Raw genomic sequence first — 22,184 nt, forward strand, 5'->3', positions numbered from 1 at the left:
CTCTATGAGGTGGATTGATTCAGTGACTGGGGTAATCGGGTTGGGTGTGTCAGAGGCAATGAGATTGGCACAGGATAGAGCAGGGTTTAGGGCTGTTGTACATAGGGTCGCTATGAGTCGCAAACGACAGCACATAACAACAGCAACAAACAGTTTTAAATAGGTTAAGGATCATCTCTTTCCAATAAACCTTAATACATTTAAAAAAATAATCTTCAATAAGATTTTTTTTGTATGTGCTAGTAATGACATTGTTTGATAATTTCCACACTTGGATCTCCATTTTTTGAAATTAGAACAAATGTGGATCTTCTCTAATTAGCTGACCAGGTAACTGCCTTTCAGATTTCTTGAGTAGTGAGAATGTCCAAGGCTGCATCTGTTTGTTGAAACATATTTACTGTTATTCCATCAATTTCTGCAGCCTTTTTTTGTTGTTGTTCTCAACGCCATCAGTGCACTTTGAACTCTTCCTTCATTGACTGTTCTTGATCATATGCTATTTCTTGAAATGGTACAATGTGAATTCTTTTTAGAACAGGGTTTATGTATTCCCTCCCCCTTCTTTTAATGCTTCTTGCATTATTCAAAAGTTTGCTTACAGACTTTTCCATACATTTGTAATTCAAGGCTTTAATTTGTTCTTCAGTTCCCTTAATTTGAAAAATGTCACGTTCTCTATGGAGAACTGTGCTGTTAGCTCAAAGGTGGCACCTCTCTGGCAGTTCAAATCCCCCAGCGACTCCACTGGAAAATGAGGGATAATCTGCAGCGTGGTGGTGGTGTTGTTAAGTGCCGTTGAGTCGCAGGCGCCTCATAGGGACCCAATGAATGAAAGTCCTGGACACCTCTATAACTTTCGTCCTTTCTCCAGGTTCATAGGGTTTCCAGAGGCAAGCTATTACCGAAGTGGATGCCACTACTGCTTCCAAGCTTGTTTTAATGGGGGAGTGCCACCAAACACTGTCCACTGTGGGTAATCATTCTCGCATTTGACTCATCAGTGTCTGTGTTCGTCTTCACAGCAACCACGAATTACCTCTGTACAGCAAGTGGACTTACCAGGGTTACACGATCTAGAAGAATGTTTCACCAAAATCACCAGTGTAGAAAACCAAATTAACGAACGGTTCCAACTTGTGGGCCATGAGTTTCAAAGAGTTCACTTCAATCAGGTGTGGTCCTGTATCATTAGGGGAAAACTTCAGTCTCATTGTTTTCTGACCTAATGCAACAACATCTTACAAGAAGTCTGGTTCTGGCTGCCCTATCTCAGTGCCATTCAATGCAGAAGATGTCATTTTACCCAAGAAAATGGAAGGAAGGCTTTATAGTTTATCAGGATAGGAGAGCTGCAAGGTGTGGCGGAGCAAATGGTTAAGTAAATCACAACATCAAAGTTGGTAATTAACAAATATTCAGAAAGGGAAATAGTCACTGAGAATGTAATAAATACTTTAAAAGGGGATTAGGGATACACCATTAAGATTAAGGATGTTGTTGTTATGTGCCGTCGAGTTGTTTGCGACTCAAAGCGACCCTGTGTACAACAGCCCTAAACCCTGTGCCAATCACATTGCGTCTGACACACCCATCCGATTACTCCAGCCACTGAATCATCTCTTTAAAAACCTATGGTTATCTGCATTATAATCTTAAACTGGAGGAAGAAGGTTTCATTCTGAGACCCCAGCCGGTGCTCGCTACTACAGAACTCGAGCGCGGAGGCTGCGGCGCACGCCGGGCGGTTTATCTGGAGGACGCCGGGTCACCGCGGAGGGCGGGCCTGATCGAAGTTGTTCTTCCGGTTTCCTGTCCCGTTTTGTTGGGGCAAAAAAAGGGGAACCCGTCAACATGTCGGGATTCAGCCCGGAGCTCATCGACTACTTGGAAGGGAAAATATCCTTTGAAGAGTTCGAAGGGCGAAGAGAAGAGAGAAAAATCCGCGAGAAAAAAGTGAGCTGTTAAGCTTGAATGCCGTTCTCTCTTTGTCCATAAAAACAAAAAGCGAAGTCTGGGGGCTCCGATCTGGCAGGCTAGCATTTTCTGTTCTTTCGTTTCGACACTCTGTCACCACCCTGTTTCTTATCTCTGTGCTAAGTTCTTTTTATTTTTTTTGTGCTAAATTCTTAAACATACGCATCCCTTCTCCCGGATTGCCTTTGTCTCGGTTAAATTGGCTCTTTTGCCAAGTGAGAGATTTTGACAATGGTTTCGCCTTTGGAGGTTAAAATGGAACTTTCACAATAGTTTAAATCGGAATGTGATTTAAATGTGATTTAGAGTCAGGAGTCTAGTTCAAGCTTTGCTGCTAAATCCTTTTGTGGCTTTGAGGAGGCAAGCCGCCTACCTCATTATTTAGGTCTTTACTCAATTTTTTCTTTCTCAACTAAGGATAGTTGGGTTTTCATTTTAGAGTTTCCCACTGGCATAATTTAACCTGAGGAAAAAAACCAAATGCTTTTCTTGTCTCGTAATAAAATGTCCATAACTATTTTTCGTAAGTATTCAAATCACTTAGGAAAAAAAAAAAAACCTCTTAAATTTTCTCAAATATTTGAAATAATTTGAGGAAAAATGAACGTGATGCCATCTTTTGTATATCAGCTATAAATTTTTTACCTACTCTGTGCAATTGATAATGCCTGTCTCCATCTCTTGTTTAATTTAAGAGACTAGGATACAATTTCTAAATTCATGAGATTGCCAAGATAATTTTAGTATCTTTTTTACAAATAATTCATACTGACGGGTAAAGCTCAAATGTTTTGAAATACTTTAACTATTAGAGAAGACTCCACATATTTGTGCAAATCATATTTGTACATTTATATCCCTATTTATATGCAACACATAATGAAACAAATGTTAGGTTTTGAAATCTTTTCCTTTCCATCACAGAGTCTTCAGGAAAAGAAAAAGTTACTGGCTGAAGAAAATGCAGATGCCTTTGAAGGTCCATCATCATCAGGAATTGACTCCGCCAAATCCCAGAACAAAGATGGCAATGATGGTAGGTTAAGAACATTTGCTTCTTGAGTTAAATGTTAAAGTGTGCCTGTTGTTGTTGTTGTTGTTGTTATGTCCCCTGAGACTCATAGCGACTGTATGTACAACACCCCCAAACCCTGCTCTTTCCTGTGCCAATCTCATTGTCTCTGACACACCTACACCCATTACCCCAGTCACTGAATCGTCTTCCTCTCCTGCGCTGTCCCTCCACCCTCCCAAGCATGACGTTCCTTTCCAAGGACTGGTCCCTCTTTGCAACATGTCCTAAGTATGTCAGACGAAGCTTCAGAATCCTTGCCTCCAAGGAGAAGCCTGGTTTATTTAACCCTCTCCAGGACGAACTTGTCTGTTTTCTTAGCAATTCATGGTATATTCAGTACTCTTCTCCAACACCAAAGCTCAAAGGCATCACTTCTCATATCATCCCTAGGCATTGTTAAGCTCTCTGATGCCTAGCAAGTGATTGCAAAGACCACGGCCTGTATCAGGTGCACCTTAGTCTCCAGAGTGACAACATTGCTCTTCAGTACTTTGGAAAGGCCCCTAAGGGAGGTAATTTAATGAAGACATTTCTTGGTTGTGATATTCTGTTATAGATTACCTCATTTATCAAGAGCACAGTGCTTCATTTCTAATACCCACTGCTATCTGTTGAGTCTGACAGTGCCTCTCCATTAGGATATGTTGTTGTTGTTGTTATGTGCCATCGAGTCGTTTCCGACTCATAGCGACCCTATGCACAACAGCTCTAAACCCTGCTCTATCCTGTGCCAACCGCACTGCCTCTGACACACCTATCCCGATTACCCCAGTCACCGAATCAATCTATCTCATAGAGGGTCTTCCCCTCCTGCGCTGTCCCTCCACCCTCCCAAGCATGATGTCCCTCTCCAAGGACCCGTCCCTCCTGGCAACATGTCCAAAGTATGTCAGACGAAGTCCCAGAATCCTTGCCTCCAAGGAGCAGCTTGGTTTAATCCTCTCCAAGATGGATCTGTTTGTTTTCCTGGCAGTCCAGGGTACATTCAGTACCCTTCTCCAGCACCACAGCTCAAAAGCATCCACTCTCCTTCTGTCCTCCCTAGTCATTGTCCAACTCTCTGATGCATAACAAGCGATTGCAAATACCATGACCTGTATCAGGCGCACCTTAGTCTCCAGAGAGACACTGTTGCTCCTGAGTACGTTTGAGAGGTCCCTAACGGCAGACTTTACCATTGCGATACGCTTTTTGATTTCCTGACTGCTGGTACCAAGAGTGTTAACTGTGGAGCCTTGCAAAGTGAAGCTGTGAACACTCTCAATCCCTTCATCATCCATCCTGACGCTGCCAATTGGTCCAGTGCATAGGGTTTTCAGAGGCCTGCTATTTCAGAAGTGGGTGGCCAATCCTTCTTCCTAGTCTGTCTTAATCTGAATGTTCAGATTTAGAGGAGTATCTGACAGACAGCAATTTGTGGGGCAGTTAAAGATAAATCCCTTATTGTGGGGGTAAGCGTTAGTTAAAGTTGGGATATGGAGGCTATAAATCATAAAATCAGTCTTTCTCAGAATGGCTGGTAGATTCAAACTACCAGCTTTCAATTAGCAGATCACCACTCTAGCACTCAGTGGATATCTGTGTTGTTGACTATTGTAATGATTATTTTTATTTAGTGTGCCAGTGTTGGAAATGTGTTTCGAGTTGACATCAGTATTTGGTTTAGGGGCCTTTTTATACTCATCGTTTTTGAAATCCACTTTCTCAGTTGATGACTACTTAATTCTAAACTGCATTTCCCAAAACTGTAATGAATTGCACTTTCTAGAAAGTGGCTTCCAAACTACTGCTTTAGAGATAACAGAAATATCAGTGAAAAGCAGGTTAGTTACCCAGTTAGGACTTCACAAACAGCATAGGTAATGTTGTGTTTTACTTCATTCCAGAGTCTAGTCTTGAGCATCCAGATACTAAATTTGGTTACTGCTACCAGACTGCCTGTTAACTGTGCCAGTGTACTAATTTATAATTTAATTGGTTGATAATACCTTTCTTGTGATTGCAATGCTGATAATAAATAGCTCTTGGTATCCATTTACCTCTGTCCGATTACTTGGAATGTTTTGAGTATTGAATCTGATTGAGAACTAAACTTACCAGTTTTAGGGGATTGAAGTAGAGGTGATTCTTTTTCCTATAGAAACCACTTTCCACCAACAGCATATTCTCAAAGGTAGGTAGAAAACAAACAAGCTTTATTCTTGCCACCCAAGACTATAATGGGAAGAAAGGGCCTGATCCCTAGCTGAAGTTTAGAAAAGTCTTTCTCTTGCCAATCAGATGAGTTGGAAAAGGAGCTCCCATTCTACAAACCTTGTCCTTGTCTCTGCTAGGGTGGAGCAGATCTTCTGTAACCAAGTTTTTGAGGTAGAACTCCAGCAGCAAGGGACCTCTAGTCCTGTTGCCTGAAGCTGCCCGTGGAAGGTAGCATTAGACTCTTACTGAAAACGAGGTTAGCTGACTCATGAACTGGCTCAATGGCCAAGTACAGGAAGACTTCCTAGACCCAGCACAGTCATACCATTAATTCTGTTAAGATTTAAAGCTCCCAATTTATTAGAAAATAATTGGCATAGAACTTTCCCTAGACCCTGGATAAAAAGAAGAAAGGATAGGATTTATACAGGCATTAGCACAGTTGGCTAATTGAAATATTCATTGTCTTGGCTCCAGGGCATTACTAAATAAAACTAAAACCAATCCTAAACTTGATTACTGTGTGAATCCCAGGTGCGTGTTATAGAGTAGAAACGCGCTCTGGAGGGTATTTTGGGCAGTAGTCTACTTTTGTTCCACAGAGCCACTAGGTGGGGTTGAATTGTCAACTTTTAGTGATCCAAGTGTTGGACTGCCAAAAGGTTTATCCTGAAGAGGGTGAAACCAAGTTGCTCTCTGGAGGCGAGGATTTTGAAGCTCCATCTCACATACTTTGGGTGTGTTACCAGGAGGGACTAATTCTTGGAGAATGATGATGTCATGCTTGGAAAGGTGGAGGGACAATCACAGGAGAGGAGGATGCTGAATGAGATGATTGACACAGTGACTGGGGCAATAGGAGCAGGTGTTTTGGAGACAGTGAGACTGGCTCAGGACCTGAAAGGGTTTAGAGCCATTGTGTGTACGGTCACTGTGAGTTGTAGGTCACTCTGCGGCACATAACAACAACAAAAGTTTTCCAGCGCTTTGTATTGTTTATAGAAGCTGACTGTCACTTCTTTCCTTTTTTTAAATTTAATTTTATTAATTTTAATGAACATTTACAGAGATTTTGGATTTTCATTCATTCATTCATTCATTCATTGTTGCACTTTTTTCTTTACACCCCACCACCCCAGTTCGCTCCTCTCTTTGAAAAGCAAAAGATAAACTTCTTCCTTGGTATACAATACACCCCCACGCCCACCTCACGCCCCAAATGCACTCCACTATGCAACCTTAATTCTGGATTCCTGTTATAATCACAATTTGCTATCATATATCACTTTTAAACTGTTCTCTCCCTTATCAGTTTCAATTCAGTATACATAATCTATCCAGTTTTTCTCAGTCTTACCCCAACCTTGATGTCAGTCACTTTCTACAGCAGTGGCACCAGGCGGTATTTGTCCTTTTGTGTCACATCTTTCTGTAGGGTGGGTTGATGTTTTCCAGCCTCTACCCTTTTGGTTAGCAGCTGAGTCCTGCACCATGTGCCCCCAGGACTGTTTTGTTTAAGCTGGTACTTAGCCACAAAACATCTGAGCCACCTAAACATTGCAGATTACCACAGAGCAGCAAGGTCTCCTTTTAATTAAATTTTCTGCTTATTGGTTCTGATAGAAAAAAATATGATTACATTTTGCATTTTGATTTTGTATCCAGCAAGGTTATTTATTCTAACGGTTTGTGATGTAGATTCTTTTGACTTTTCTACGTAGATACTCACGTCATCTGTGAATAAGTTTTATTTCTTCCTTACTGTTTATTCCTTTTATTTCATTGGCAAGAATCTATATTGGGATGCTGAATGGAAGTGTGATAGGAAGCATCTTTGCTTTAATCCCTGTAACTTTAAATAATTTACCGTTAAGTGTGTTTGTGGAAGAATGCTTGCATCTGTTTGTAAAATGAAAGATACCTTTTCCATTTCCAACTGATTAAGAATTTTTACTTGAGATAGATGTTAAATTTTATTAACTATTTCCTTTTAAATAAATACAATTTATTAAATGTGCTTTGTGCTAGTTTTCTTCTCTTGATTATGGCAAGTGTTTATTTGTTCACTTTTAAATTTGGTGTTGCTGTGGTAGAAATTTATATTCCAGATAAATGGGAGAACTGAGTTTTTCTTGAGTCCTCCTAAGTCTTTTGACTATTACAGTTTTAAGGCTCTTTTTTTACACATATTTCCCTCATCCTTCCCCCATTTCAATGTCTTTTTCTTCAGGAGAAACATCAGATGGAGTCAGTAAGTCAGTTCACAAAGTCTTTGCTTCCATGCTTGGAGAGAATGAAGATGATGAGGAGGAAGAGGATGAAGATGAAGAAGAGGAAGAAACGTCTGAACAACCCACTGCAGGCGATGTATTTATGTTGGAGATGGCCCTCAATCGTGAGACCAAAAAAATGATGAAAGTAAATTGTTCCATATTTTGATTATTATAAAATAATGTAAAAATTGATAATTGAAAAGTTTTTAGATTATTTACCTATGTGTGTGTATATATATATATATATATATATATATACACACACACACGTACCTTGATAAAAAGTTGAAATTATATGAAAAGATACATCATCAAAAAATCAGTGTTGCTGGACTTTATGTTTGCATCAAAGATTTTTAATGTAAAATTCTAATTATAGTCAAAACATATTGTAACTTTGCTATTAAAAGTTTGTATTATTTTTTAAACAAAGTTTATTCTGAATGGACAAATTGGAAGAAAAGAGGATTATTAGCAGATTGCATCTTAGCACATAGATCCATTTTGCAGCATCCAGTTCTCTGTTTGCTGCTGCTCTAATTAGTAAGACTTCTCCCTTTTTTACTTTCTCATTATCTGACATTTTGCATTTATAATTATAATACACTGTCCTGTTTTGTGCACTGTAACATATATTTGGCAGTAATGTGGAGTTGTGAGATGAGAATAATGCTGCGAGTGATGGTTGAAGTTATGTGTCATTATGGTTGGGTTGTGATTCTCAGCAGCTTGGCAGTTATGTAATGATGTAATTTGTTGTTGTTGTTATATGCCATGGAGTCACCTGAGACTCATAGTGACCCTATGTACAACACCCCTAAACCCTGCTCTTTCCTGTGCCAGTCTCACTGTCTCTGACACACCTACACCCATTACCCCAGTCTCTTAATCATCTTCCTCTCCTGCGCTGTCCCCTCCACCCTCCCAAGCATGACGTTCCTCTCCAAGGATGAAGCTTCAGAATCCTTGCTTCCAAGGAGCAGCCTGGTTTAACCCTCTCCAGGACGGACCTGTCTGTTTTCTTTGCAGACCATGGTACTCTTCTCCAACACCATAGCTTAAAAGCATCAATTCTTACATCATCCCTAGTCATTGTCCAGATCTCTGACACATAACAAGTGATTGCAAAGACTATGGCCTGTATCAGGAGCACCTTCATCTCCAGAGTGACATCATTGCTTTTCAGTAATTTAGCAGTTTTATAATGACGTTGGCATTTTTTTTAAATGATAAATTTTTATTTTATATTAATTTGCTTACAGAGTTAGTATGCATTATTCCTCACACAGATCTTTCCCATTTCTTTTATGCACCCTCCTATTACTCATCAGACTGTGCAGCCCTATGATGACAACCCCCCGCCCTGCCAAAGCGTTCTCAGCCCTTTGCTCCTACCCTTCCTCCCTTGGATCCTTATACCCATTTTGCTAGTTCTCTTTCTATTTCTACAATAATGGTCTTACATAGTATTTGTCCTTATGGGACTGAGTTAGTTCACTCAGCATAATGCTCGCCAGTCCCTCCCAAGTTAAGTAGTAATTTTCCAAACATCTTCCATTTTTTATAATGCTGATATTCACATAATAACAAGATCTTTGGAACTTAAATATGTTGATAAGTAAGGAATTGGTAATGTTCTAATTATTAACCATCATAGTTTTTTTCTTTATGTATTTTACTATGCTTTGAACTTCATATTGTAGAAAGCTTTTTTAATAGATCTTTGTTGAAACTTTCTGAGGTTGTCCAGTTTGGAGACTGTCAGGATAATTTTTGTATAATAATTTTTCCTGACTGAATTTTAAATATAAAAGATAGTGGATCAGTTAAAATTTCAACTAGTTAGTCTTCACTTCTGAATGTAGGTGATTAAAAAGTTTTCTGTACTTGTAAATATTTTTAGAATTAAAACATAAGAGTTTATTACATTTCAATCTAAACATTATTTTACCCCGAACAGGAGAAAAGACCTCGGAGTAAACTCCCCAGAGCTCTGAGAGGTCTCATGGGCGAAGCCAACATTCGTTTTGCTCGTGGAGAGCGTGAAGAAGCGATACTGATGTGCATGGAAATCATAAGACAAGGTATGTTCTCTGGAAACTTTGTTGATGATAATCTATTAAATCAGGTGGTGGCGAAATTCAGTGTACCATTTGAAAAATATTTTTGAAGCTTGAAATGATTGTGACATTAAAGATTTTTGCCACTTTTCACTTATATAAGAGTCATTATCAAGAAAAAGACAATCAGTAGTAGCATATGACTCAATGACATATTCCTAATATTTATTGCATTTTTTCCAATCATTTCAAGACTTTTATACTTTTTAATTATTTTTTCATTTTATACTTTTTTAGTTAATTGAAAGGAAAGTTTACAGAGACTTAGAGTTTCCATTCATTCATTGTTGCTCACCTCTTTCCCCCCAACTCACTCTTCTTTTTGAAAAGAAAAACTCTTTCATTTTTATGCAATCCCTCCCCCGAAGTCCATTCCACCATTCAGCTTTCACTCTGGACTTCTGTAATGACAAGAATACCCATTCATATATCCCTTTTAAACAGTTCTGTCCCTCATCTGTTTCAATGCAGTATACACTATTCCTCCCTTCCTTTTCTGTCTTCCCTCAGCCCTAATGTCAGTCCCATTGTACAACAGTGGCCCTATGCAATATTTGTCCTTTTGTGACTGAGATATTTCACTTAGCATAATGTCCTCCAGGGTCATCCATTTTGAATAATATTGCATGAGTTCCTTGTATTCCATTGTGTGAATATACCAGAGCTTTTCTATCCATTTGTTTGTTGATGGGCACTTGAGCGTTTCCAGCTCTTTGTTATTGTGAACAAAGCCGCAGTAAATGTGGGTGTGCAAGGACTTTTAGATTTTTACTGTCTTTTTAACGTTGTTAGGTGTCATCAGGTTGACTGCCACCAGTAATGACCATCTGAAGAACTTTGTCCTATCCTGTGCCACCCTGACAATCTTTGATGTGCTCAAGCCCGTTGTCAATATTCACTCTGTAAATTCAAGCTTTTAAAATATGTGATAAATATATTCTGTGAAAAACTCTTCAAAAATATTTCTTCTTGCTTCCATTTTCCAGATCAAGCAGTGCTGGGTTATCATAACCCGCTAGGCAGTGCTATTCTTTTGGTAAAAGACAATTTATATTTATCATTTCTCCATTAAATGGAACATCATTGACCTTTTGAAGAGGAGCTTCTTCAGTGTCTCTGCGACATTTGGTTAATCACTTATATTTACTATTTTGTGTTTCTAAGATTTTAGCAAATGATATGTTCTATGTTGCTGAGTTGGGACCATCTCATAGGTGACCCTCCAGCACGTTTTCAGAGGCAGTTAATTGGAGGGGAGGAGATTGCCCATCTTTTTCCTGCAGAGCAGCTGATAGAATCAAACCTTTGAGTTGACAGCCCAGTCCCTTACCTCTAGGGCTCCAGACATGTTTCAGCCAACACGCAACCCTGGTTGTGCTCACCAGTTCATACTAGGAAATTTGGAGAACAGCTACTTTATGGATTGTGTGGAAGAGATTCATGTTTATTCCCATTCCCAAGAAAGGTGATCCAATATAATGTGGAAATGATCAAAAAGTATCATTATTTTCACATGCAAACAAAATGTTGATGAAGAGTATCTAAAAGTGGCTAGAACAGTACATTGACAAAGAGCTGCCAGAAGTTTAAGCTGCCTTTAGAAGAGGCCATGGCACCAAGGATGTAATTGCTGATGTCAGATGTATCCTGTCTGAAAGCAGAGAATACCAGAAGAATGTCTATTTGTGTTTTATTGACTGTGCATGTGCACCTAACATTGAGAACAGTAGGAATCCCAGAAGACTTAATTATGTTCATAAAGAACCTATACCTGGACTTGGAAGTTGTCTGAATGAGCAAGGGAACACTGCATGGTTTAAATCAGGGAAGGTAACACAGTAGGGTTGTGTCCTTTGCTCATACCTATTCAGTCTGTACGCTGAGCAGATAATTTGAAAAACTGGACTCTGTGAAGAAAAATGTGAGATCAGGATTGGAGGAGTACGCATCGCCATCCTGAATTGTGCAGATGACACAATTTTGTTTGCTGAAAACGAGGGGGACTTGCAAACACTGAACAGAGGATCAAAGACTATACAACCTTCAGTATGGATTGTATCACCATAGTGACAAAAATCCTCACTACTAGACTGATACCTTCATGATAGTTGGAGAAAAGATTGAAGTTGTCAGTGATTTCATCTTTCTTGGATCCACAATCAACACCCTTGGTACCAGCAGTCAGGAGGTCAGGACATGTAAGAAGCTGCATTGCAGTCTAAAAAACACTTGGTTTGAGTCCACCTGTTTCTCTTTTTAAAAAAGAAATCTGCTGTTGGGGACCTCTCCACATTACTGAGGAGCAGTGATGTCGTTCTGAGGACTGAGGTATGCCTGATTCAGGCCGTAATCTTTTCAGTCACTTGTTATGCACCTGAAAGCTGGACAATGAATGAAGAGGACAGAAGAAGAATTAATGCCTTTGAGCTGTGGCGTTGAAGAGTGCTGAAATATCCAGTGAACTGCCAAAATAACAGATACGTGTTAGAGAAAGTGCAGACAAAATGCTCAGTGGAAGCAAGGATGACAAAGCTCCGTCCCATATTCTTTGGGCATGTTGCTAAAAGAGGCTACTCCTTGGAGAGGGACATTATTCTTGGAAAGGTGGAGGGTCAGTGAAAAATAGGAAAGCCCTTAACGAGATGGAATGGCACAGTGACTAGCACTGGACTCGAGTGGTCAGAGATGATGACTATGGCACAGGAGAAGACAGGGTTCTTACCTGTTGATCATAGGGTTGCTGTGAAGCATACTTGGCTTGATGACACCCAGCAGCAATAGCCAACAGAGTTCCCTAGCACAAGATGCCCTGCGTTGAGCAGGCTATATCCCTGGGCCTGAGTGGTCATTGAGTAGTTTAATTTAGACTTTGTATTCCTTCATTTTTATTTTGGTTTTTTACATGCGCATATACACACCAAAGCATATACCCATTCAGAGAAGTTTGTTTTGTTTCCTTATTTCCCCTGGATTGTTCCTTAGAGTAGTTTGAGGCAACTGCATTATTTCATCAGAATTAAAATTGACCTGACTGGGAAGTTAAGAGTACTGAAAACAACTAGACAGCCTTTAAAGAAAATACTGACACATTGTTAAAAACGTAACTACTGTCAGCAGACAGTTTGTGGAGAAATTGCCAAATGGGGATCTAATCTGCTCTGTAAACTTTGACCCAAATAAAAATTGTTTTTTTGTAAGAGAAATAACCAAACTTCTTCAATATAATTTTATTTCTTTGAATGATTTATGTTGTTTTAACAATATAAGTCATACAAAGGAATAAGTATTGAAAAAAGAAGAGTCTGACTGAGCATGGCTCAATAACTCCCAAGTCCATTTCCATGAGCACCAGCCACAGAAGCAAAATTCTGTTTCAGGCCCCACCTCCCGTCAAGCAGTATGAGATGAACTGATACACTATATTAATGTAATACCTAAACCCAGGATGTTGAATCACATTTTTAAGAGAGGAGTTTGGTGGAGAAATTGTACTTTCCTTAGAGAAAATAATACTTATAAAATGTTACAAATTTATGAAAAGAAAACTAAGAAAATTACAATCTAGTATGTATTCCTAGATTTCTTAAGTCATTGTTGGCTTGTGCTATCAAGTTGAAACCGACCAGCAGCTGAGCCTTCAACAGGTTTTCAGACCTCTTAAATCATTGCTCCTGCGTGCTATGTAGTGTTCTGTTGTATAGAATGTACCATAATTTCTCAATCCATTCCATTGTGGTTGGGCATTTGGGCTGTTTCCATGTTTTTGCTCTGGTAAATAATTAATAAGATGTGCAAGCAAAGTTTTTCTGGAGTAATTAAAAAATCATTACAGCATCATATCAACAGGAAACTACTGGAAATTCAATCCTAATTTAGAAGAGGACAGGGAATGAGGGATATTATTCCTAATGTCAGATGGATCTTCATTGAAGGCAGAGACTACCAGAGATTTTATCTGTGTCTTACTGACTACAGAAGCATTTGATTGTGTAGACTGTAACAAATTGTGTGTTGTTATGTTGCTTCGAGTCACTTGTGACTCATAGCGACCGTATGTACAAGAACCCTAACACTGCTCTCTATTCTGTGCCAACCTCACGGTTTCCGACACACCTTCTCCCATTATCCCATCACTGAATCGATAATGGGAATTCTAGAACATTAAATTACGTTCGTGCTAAATTTGTATATAGATCAAGGAGTAACCTTGTTTGATCAAAGGAAGGGGATACTGAATGTTTTAAAAATCAGTACTGATAAGCATTAGATCCTGCTTATTCTGTTCTGAGCAAATCTGGGAAGAACATGGCATTAGGATTGGAGGAGAATTCATTGATAAATAAGCTGTGGTATGCCGATAACAGATGATGCAACCTTGCTTGCTGAATGGAGATGACTTGAAGTATTTACTGAGGATGATTAAAACCTTCAGTATGGATTACACTTCAACATAAAAGTCCTTATAATTGAGGCAATAAACACCATGATAAACAGAAAAAGTTTAAGAATTTTGTTTTCTTTGGATCCCCAGTCAGTCCTCATGGAAGCAGCAGCTAGGAAATCACAGCTGTATGGTAGTGGGCAGATTTGCTGCAGTAGACCTTCAGAGGGTTCAAAAGCAAAAATGTTGTTTAGAACCAACATGTCACTGACCTTGGCAGTGATAATTTTCACTTGTTGCATATCCTGGTGATAGTTGAACAGTTAATAAAGGAAACCAAAGATGAATGGATGCCTCTCTGTTATAGTGCTGTTAAAGCATTTCAGGTATATCATGGACTTCAGAAGAATAAACAAGTCTGTCTTAGAGCCAGTACAGCCAGAATGCAGCTGAAAAATGAGTATTGTGTGACTTCGTGTCATAAACGTTGGATATATTATCAAGAGGGGCTATTTCCTGGAGAAGGACATCATGTTTGGCAAAGTAAACAGCAAAAAAGAAGATCTTTAACAAAACAAGTTGACCATGGCTACTGCAGCAGTGAGCTTCAAACATGAGAGTGAATGTGAGGAAGATGTAGGATCCGACAGACTGTGATTTGTTCTATTGTACGCAGGGTTATTGTTAGGTGGAACTGACTCTGTGTCATTTAACACAATAAGCCTCTTTCCTCAGGCAGTGGAAATTTTTTGTTTTTAGTTTTTGTTAATTGAGAGTAAAGAGTAATGATAAGCTAATAGTTTTTAAATGTGCAATTCAGTGACATTGACTATACTCTCCCAAGTTGTGTGAACATTCTCAATCCTTTTTAAATTTTCCTCTCTCATTAATACAAACTCTCAAATTTGTCTTTTTCCCACCCCACCATTGTAGCTCCTTTGGCATATGAGCCATTCTCTACTCTTGCCATGATATACGAAGACCAGGGGGATATGGAAAAATCATTACAGTTTGAGTTGATTGCTGCACACTTAAATCCCAGCGACACAGAGGAATGGGTGAGACTGGCGGAAATGTCTCTGGAACAAGACAATATTAAACAGGCTATTTTTTGCTATTCAAAAGGTAATTAATTTCCTTTTCACTTTGATAAAATTCTGTGAGATAAGCTGTTTGATAATTTTACTTGTTATATTCTAGGTTGTGATGTTAGGTGAAATGTATTTATTCTTCATGGTCTGTTATTGTCTTTTACCATGAGTATGTATTTGGGGCTGATCAATTTTCATTCATATCAGCAAGTTTATTATATTATGAACTAATGCAACACAGAGGCTAGTAGATGAGTAGTACCTTCAGTTTCCTACCACTGAGATCAGTGTTGGTTCTAAACTCTGTTTCAGATATAACATGAGGCCAGGAGTCCAGGTGAAGATGACTGATACATGGATTTAGATTTATTTGGTCTTCAGTCACATTTAGTCAGGAGTTCCAGTGAAGTAAGATTTATTGGTTCCATTGCAGAATCTTAAGTGTTAAATCTGAAAAAAAAAGGCTTAGCTACAAACAGCTTCCATGCTGTCTTTTTTGGGAGTGAGGTAGGGCATGAAATACTAATTTGTAATCTCTCTTCTTTTCTTTTCAGCCCTTAAGTATGAACCTACTAATGTGCGTTACCTGTGGGAACGATCAAGCCTTTATGAACAGATGGGAGATCATAAAATGGCAATGGATGGTTATAGGCGTATTCTAAACTATTTGTCTCCATCTGACGGAGAGCGTTTCATGCAGCTAGCTAGAGATATGGCGAAGTAAGTTTGGAGTAAAATGTAAATCAAAATCTGTAGATGGTACATTTCTTTGAAGCTCAAGGAAGTTAGGAAAGCAAGTTTTTGCCTTCTGTATGTTATATTTTGCCTAAGTAGTGAGGTGTTTTTTCCCAGTAGTTTTCTGCTTCCTAGTCTGTTTTAGGGAGCTCTGGTGGTTGATTGGTAAGAAGCTGCGCTTCAATCCCAAAGGTATACGGTTTGAATCCACCAGTTGCTCTAGTGGAGAGAGTTGGTCAGTCTATTCCTGTGTGATTTACTGCTTCTGAAAACCCACTGGAGGGTCAGCTATGGGTTGGACCTGACTCGGTGGTATCCAACAACAGTCTGTTTTCGAGATTGCATAGGAAATTTGTGCATGTATGATTATATAAGGGTAGGTTGTAGCTGTAAGAGAATTGTTCAAAGTGAGAATAATTAGATTTATAGTGGGAACATGCCAAAATTGAGGGATACATTAAAGATTTGTGAGAGAATGACACTAGCTTGAACAGATATGTTGGAGGGAGTGGGATCTAGTCAAGCTTGACCTTATGTACACTAAGTATTCACCCTTGATAATGCAGGCAAATGATATGGCCACAGGTATAGGTAACTGTAAATGTGGTGGTAGCATATTGGATGGGTAGCATATAGGATTTGTTAGCAAACAACAAGCAGCATTATCAACTAACGGCGAGGAGGGAAGAGTACATGAGGTTTGAAAAGAAGCAAATTTGAGAGTAGTCTTCCTGTTAGGTGCCCTGGAGTCAGGTATGACTCGTAGCTCATCTAAACCCTGTCCTATCCTGTGCCATCCTTATCATCTCTGACACACTTGCACCCATTGCTGTTATCACTGAAACAGTGGTTAATCTACCTGGTTGAGGGTCTTCCTTTGTTTCACTGTCCCTCTCTCCTTTGCAAGCATGATGTCCTTCAAGGAATAACCTCTCCTAGCAAAATGCCCTAAGTACGTGAGATACACTCTGGCTAAACCTTTCTCCAAGACATACCTTTCTGTTCTTTCGCCAGTCAACAGGAAATTCAGTACCCTAGGACAGATTATTCTGCGGATAGGCAGTATTTGTATTTTCTGGGAGCTTATCATAAACACAGGATCTCAACCCTGCCTCAGCTTTACTGAGTCAGAATATATCCTTTTATAGGATCTCCAGTTAATTTATATGTCCATCAAAGTTCAAAGAGCACTTTACTAGGTAATTGTAGTAAGATTACTGATCAGCACCGTAGGTTCATTTAAAGCTCAAACTCATTTCCGTTTGGGCTGGAACCAGCTGTTAGCTGACTCTCCAGCGGGTTTTCAGAGGCTGTCAGTCACACAGGAGGAGATTGCCAGTCTTTCTCCCGTGGAGTCATTGGAGTGTTCACACCACCAGAAAGGCACTACTTGTAGGTGAGCAGTGAGACTCCCTACAGGCTCTGCCATGAGAGTGCCCATTTTTAGGTAGTTCTTATGTGTCAACTTATAGCCGACCCTTCAGCGAGTTTTCAGGGGTAGTAAATCACATAGGAGGAGATTGCCCGTCTTTTGCACATAGAATAGTTGGTGAATTTGAACCATATGTGTGCTTCAGTTGGCAATGCAACTTCTTACCCATTAAGCCACGAGAGGTCTGTGCAGTTAATAATAATGGACCTTAAAAAAGGAAATGGGTTTATAATTTGAATTAAGTAGGTATTTGCTTATTGCTTATGTTTTTAGGAGTTACTATGAAGCCAATGATGTTACTTCAGCTATTAACATTATTGAAGAAGCTTTCTCAAAACACCAAGGCCTAGTCTCCATGGAAGATGTTAACATAGCAGCTGAGCTATTCATTTCTAGCAAACAATATGACAGAGCTTTGGAGGTAAGAACAACTACATGTTTCTCTGTAAGGTTTTTTGGTGTTTGGGTTTTTTTTACCACTTCAGATGGGTAAGATGTTGACATCGTTAATAAGGTTTAAGGGAGGCACATGTCATACAAAAGCATGAACACCCAATCATGATGCTTATGAACCAAAAAAGGATCTCTCTGTAAGGTTTTGAATACATTTCTATGTTCTAGAAATTTCTACAGATTGATAGAGCAATTATAGTCATTAAATTGCTTATGTACTGATAAGCATGTAAAGTATAGAAATTGCTTATGTACTGATAAGCATATAAAGTATGGAAACTGAATTTCTAGATTCCATATGAAATATAAAGTGTACTTACATATGATCTTTGAATTATAAAAAAGATTTTCCTTAATAGAACAGCTGTATTAATTCCCTTTTCTTTTTTCTCCCCTCCTTCTTTCAGATAATTACTGATTTTTCTGGAATTGTCCTGGAAAAAAGAGCTACAGAAGATACCATGGAAGAAAATAAAGGTTGTAATTTCCTCTGCATAATGTATATAATACTGTCTTGCTAATAATATATTTAGAATTGATAGTTAATGTTCATTTAATACATTCTTCCAAGTAACATTTTTCTTCTAATTATCTTTTTCTTTTATTGTCTCTATTCACATTTTTTAAAAAATATTTGTGTCTATTATTTTTCAGTACCTTTATTTGAATATGTCATTATGTGGAAAAGATTGAATTACTAGACAACTTAACAAAAAAATCTTTAAAGCCATTTACTTGAAAAAAAAGATTTAAAATATTCAGATTTTCAAAACTTCAGACTTAAGCATTCATTTAAAAGGTGGAAGCTAACATAACCATTTTAAAGTGTTTGAATTGTGGCTGGAGCAGTAACTAACACCTCTGACGATAATGCCTGACCTCAGTGGCAGTATTTAGTTTTGTTGTACAGAGATTCACTATGAAATTGAACTGACTAGACAGCATTTAACAATATCAACAGCATTGTTAAAAAAAACTCCTAAATGTGTATATAGTTGGAGATCTCATTAAAAATCCTACCTGGATTTCAGGGTCTCTTTCATCTCTTTTTCTTATCCCAACTCTTTACTCTGTCCCATTCCCACTAGTCTAGCCTCTGAAAATGCTAACACACAGGACCTTTATCTAAGGTTGTAAAATATATATTATTTATGAGCAGAGTAGACCTCTTTTGTGCCTAGAACTGTGTAGTACTTTCCTCTCTTACTCATCAGATTGTTTTGATGGTGATTGTGGGGTTTGTTTCTGAGGATTCTCTTTAAAAAGAACAGTTAACTCCCTCTTTCTTCTGCCATGAGACCTAAAAATGCCATCATTTTATTACCCTGTGAGTTAAGGTACTAAATAGGAAGTAGGAATTAATTTACATAAATTTACTTGGGGTGATTTATATCGAGCAAGCATTAAGGTGGAATATATATGTTTGAAGAGAAGCTATTATGAAAAAGCCCAGTCTATAAAACATTCCTATGGAGTGCATTGTTCAGTGTTTTGAGAATATGCATTGTGGCATTTCCTGCCCTTAAGGAAGTAGGGAAGGAAAGGTATGAAAGAAAAGAAGCCATGGGATAATTTCTGTAGCAAGACCAGTGTTATGGGAAAATAGAAAAGAGTACTCTACTAAAGATCAAGGAATGTTTACAGAGTAAGAAATTAAACAGACCTCAGGCAAATATTGACAATAAAAAAAAATATTGACAATAATGGGAATCCCAGAACATTTAATTGTGCTTAATTGGCAACATCATGATAGATGGTGAAGGGATTGAGATTGAAAATCGCTTTAGTTTGCTTGGCTCCATAATCAATACTCTTGGCACCAGCAGCCAGGAAATTAGAAGACTAATTGTATTGTGCAAGTCTGCTGTCAGAGACTTCTCCAGAGCAATGATGTCAGTCAGGAGACTAAGGTGCACCTGATCCAGGCCATAGACTTTATCATTACTTGCTATGCATCAGAAAGCTGGACAATGTCTAGGAATGATAAAAGGAGAATTGATGCCTTTGAGCTGTGCTGCTGGAGAAGAGTATTGAATATACCATGGACTGCTAAGAAAACAGACAGTTTCATCCTAGAGAGGGTGAAACAAGGCTTCTCCTTGGAGACAAGGATTCTGAAGCTTTGTCTGATGTTCTTTGGACATGTTGCAAGGAGGGACCAGTCATTGGAGAGGGATGTTATGCTTCGGAGGGTGGAGGGACATTGCAGGAGAGGAAGACCCTGGCTGAGATGGATTGATTCAGTGACTAGGGTAATGGGTATGGGTGTGTCAGAGACAATAAAATTGGTACAGGATAGAGCAAGATTTAAGGACTGTTAATACTTAGAGTTGCTATAAATTTCAGGCATCCCGATGGCACATAACAACAACAACAACAACATGTGAAACTTACAGCTTGATCCAGAGGCTGTTGTTCAGACAGAGCAAAGGAACACTTCATGGTTTAAAATTAAGAAGTGTGTCAGGATTGAATCTTCTCTTAATACTTGTTCGGTCTGTGTGCTGAGCACATTATTTGAGAAGCTGAGCTCCATGAAGAATAATGTGGCATCAGGTTCAGAGGAAGACTCATAAGTAACCTATGTTGTGTAGATGACACAATCTTGTTTGCTGAAAGTTGACGGGGACTTGAATCATTGCGGCAGAAGATTCAATATAGATTGCATCTCAATATCAAGAAAATAAAAATTCTCACCACTGGACCAATTGACAGCATTATGATAGGTGGAGAAAATATTGAAACTGTCAACAGTTTCATCTTACTTGGATCCACAATCAATACCCTTGGGATCAGCAGTCATGAGATCAAGAGAACATACTACACTGGGAAAGTCTATAGTTGGGACTTCTCCAAATTATTGAGGAGCAGTGATGGTAGTTTGAAGACTAAGGTGCAGCTGATTCAGACCGTGATCTTTTCAGTCACTTTATGTCTGAGAGCAGTGAATAAGGATGACAGAAAAATTGATGTCTTTGAACTGTGGCGTTGGAGAAGATTATAGAAAATACCATGGACAGCCAAAAGACAAACAGTTACATCTTGGACAGGATGCAACCAGAGTGCTCCTTGGAGGCAAAGGCGATAAAGCTTCGTCTCACATACTTTGGTCAGTTTGCTAGGAAAGACTATTCTTTGGAAAGGGACATCGTGCTTGGAAAGGTGGAGAGTCGGTGAAAGAGTGGAACACCCTCAACCAGATGGATTGACAGAGTGACTACAGCAGTGGCTAAAATATGTCAGAGGTTTAGGATGGCACAGGATAGGGAAGGGTCCAGATCTGTTTTTTATAGAGTTCTATGAGTCATACACAATGCGATGGTATCTAACAACAAGCAAATGACCACGTATTACAGATAGAATTCACAGGGTATGAGAGCATTGCCTGGTATGGACAGGATTGATTTGGGTGCTTTTGTTGGGAAGCCTGTGTAATCGGGTGAGAAGAATTCAGTAGAGCAAAGAGTAGGGATTGGAGTGGTAGGAAAGCATGGATTAGGATGTTTCAACGATTATTGAATTAGTATTTTGCTGCTGTAATTTGTTTAATTTGTTTGTTGTTATGTGCCATCGAATGAGAATAGACTCACAGCAGACCTTAAGCAGGTTTTCAGTGGCATTACATTGCATGGGAGGATTTTGCTCATTTTTCTGTGGAGCCCCTGGTGGATTCAAACCATGTGCTTTTGGGATTGTAGCAGAACTTCTTAGCACTAAGGCACCAGACTTCCTTTTCTTTTTAAGATATATATCTTCCACAAAATGACATTTTGTTGAATGCTAGTAATGTCTTTGGTTTTAAAGAATATTAAACACAGGGTTTAGTTCATTGTTTTGCTATCACTAGAATCAGTTTTATAATATATGTTGTATTTCCTTTTTTCATTTTATAATTTTTGTTTTTATGTAGTTTTGATAGATGATATGGAGGTTTTTGTAGATTTTGGATAATTAGTATGTTAGGAAAAGAATGGAAATGATACTTGCTATACAAAAGTGAATGGAAAAGGTACTTGCTACCCAAAAGACAGGATAAACGAAATTCAAGAAACTTAGAATTGGCCTACCTCAGAAAGACCAGCAAATTATAAACTTTGAATGATGTTGAAATCTTACCAGAGAAGGTATAATTTGCTTCATAAATGCCTCATTCTAACCTTAACATATGGGACTGCTTTTGTATGTCTATTCTACAGCTAATGAGAGTGTTTCTTGCACTATACCTGAGGGCGTGCCAATAGATATTACAGTGAAGTTGATGGTCTGCCTTGTACATCTCAACATCCTGGAACCACTTAATGTAAGTAATACTAAGGTCTGCATTAGAGAGACGTAGGATAAAACAGACAATCTCTTTTCTGCCCGTGTCAGAAAGTTCTAACTGACTCTTGACTTTGACATTTCTTAAACAACCAAGAAGGCAACAGTAAACATAAAATTTTAGATTGAGC

At 38.7% G+C, this 22,184-nt stretch overlaps 1 protein-coding gene across 1 annotated transcript in view; it reads left to right on the forward strand.

The window, feature by feature from the left end:
* Window positions 1–1,803: 1,803 nt before the first annotated feature.
* Window positions 1,804–22,184, forward strand: part of GTF3C3 (general transcription factor IIIC, polypeptide 3, 102kDa) — a 37,841-nt gene continuing 17,460 nt past the window's right edge. Inside the window, exons 1-9 of the mRNA XM_006878742.1 lie at window positions 1,804–1,956; window positions 2,902–3,013; window positions 7,479–7,666; window positions 9,482–9,605; window positions 14,956–15,147; window positions 15,668–15,833; window positions 17,554–17,701; window positions 18,141–18,210; window positions 21,930–22,033. Of these exons, the coding sequence (XP_006878804.1) occupies window positions 1,855–1,956; window positions 2,902–3,013; window positions 7,479–7,666; window positions 9,482–9,605; window positions 14,956–15,147; window positions 15,668–15,833; window positions 17,554–17,701; window positions 18,141–18,210; window positions 21,930–22,033 (1,206 nt within the window). The 5' untranslated portion in view covers window positions 1,804–1,854. The remainder of the gene's footprint in view (window positions 1,957–2,901; window positions 3,014–7,478; window positions 7,667–9,481; window positions 9,606–14,955; window positions 15,148–15,667; window positions 15,834–17,553; window positions 17,702–18,140; window positions 18,211–21,929; window positions 22,034–22,184) is intronic.

The sequence above is a fragment of the Elephantulus edwardii genome, unplaced genomic scaffold, assembly GCF_000299155.1.
Source record: "Elephantulus edwardii isolate Elephantulus edwardi_28Jun2011 unplaced genomic scaffold, EleEdw1.0 scaffold00001, whole genome shotgun sequence".
NCBI lineage: Eukaryota > Metazoa > Chordata > Mammalia > Macroscelidea > Macroscelididae > Elephantulus > Elephantulus edwardii.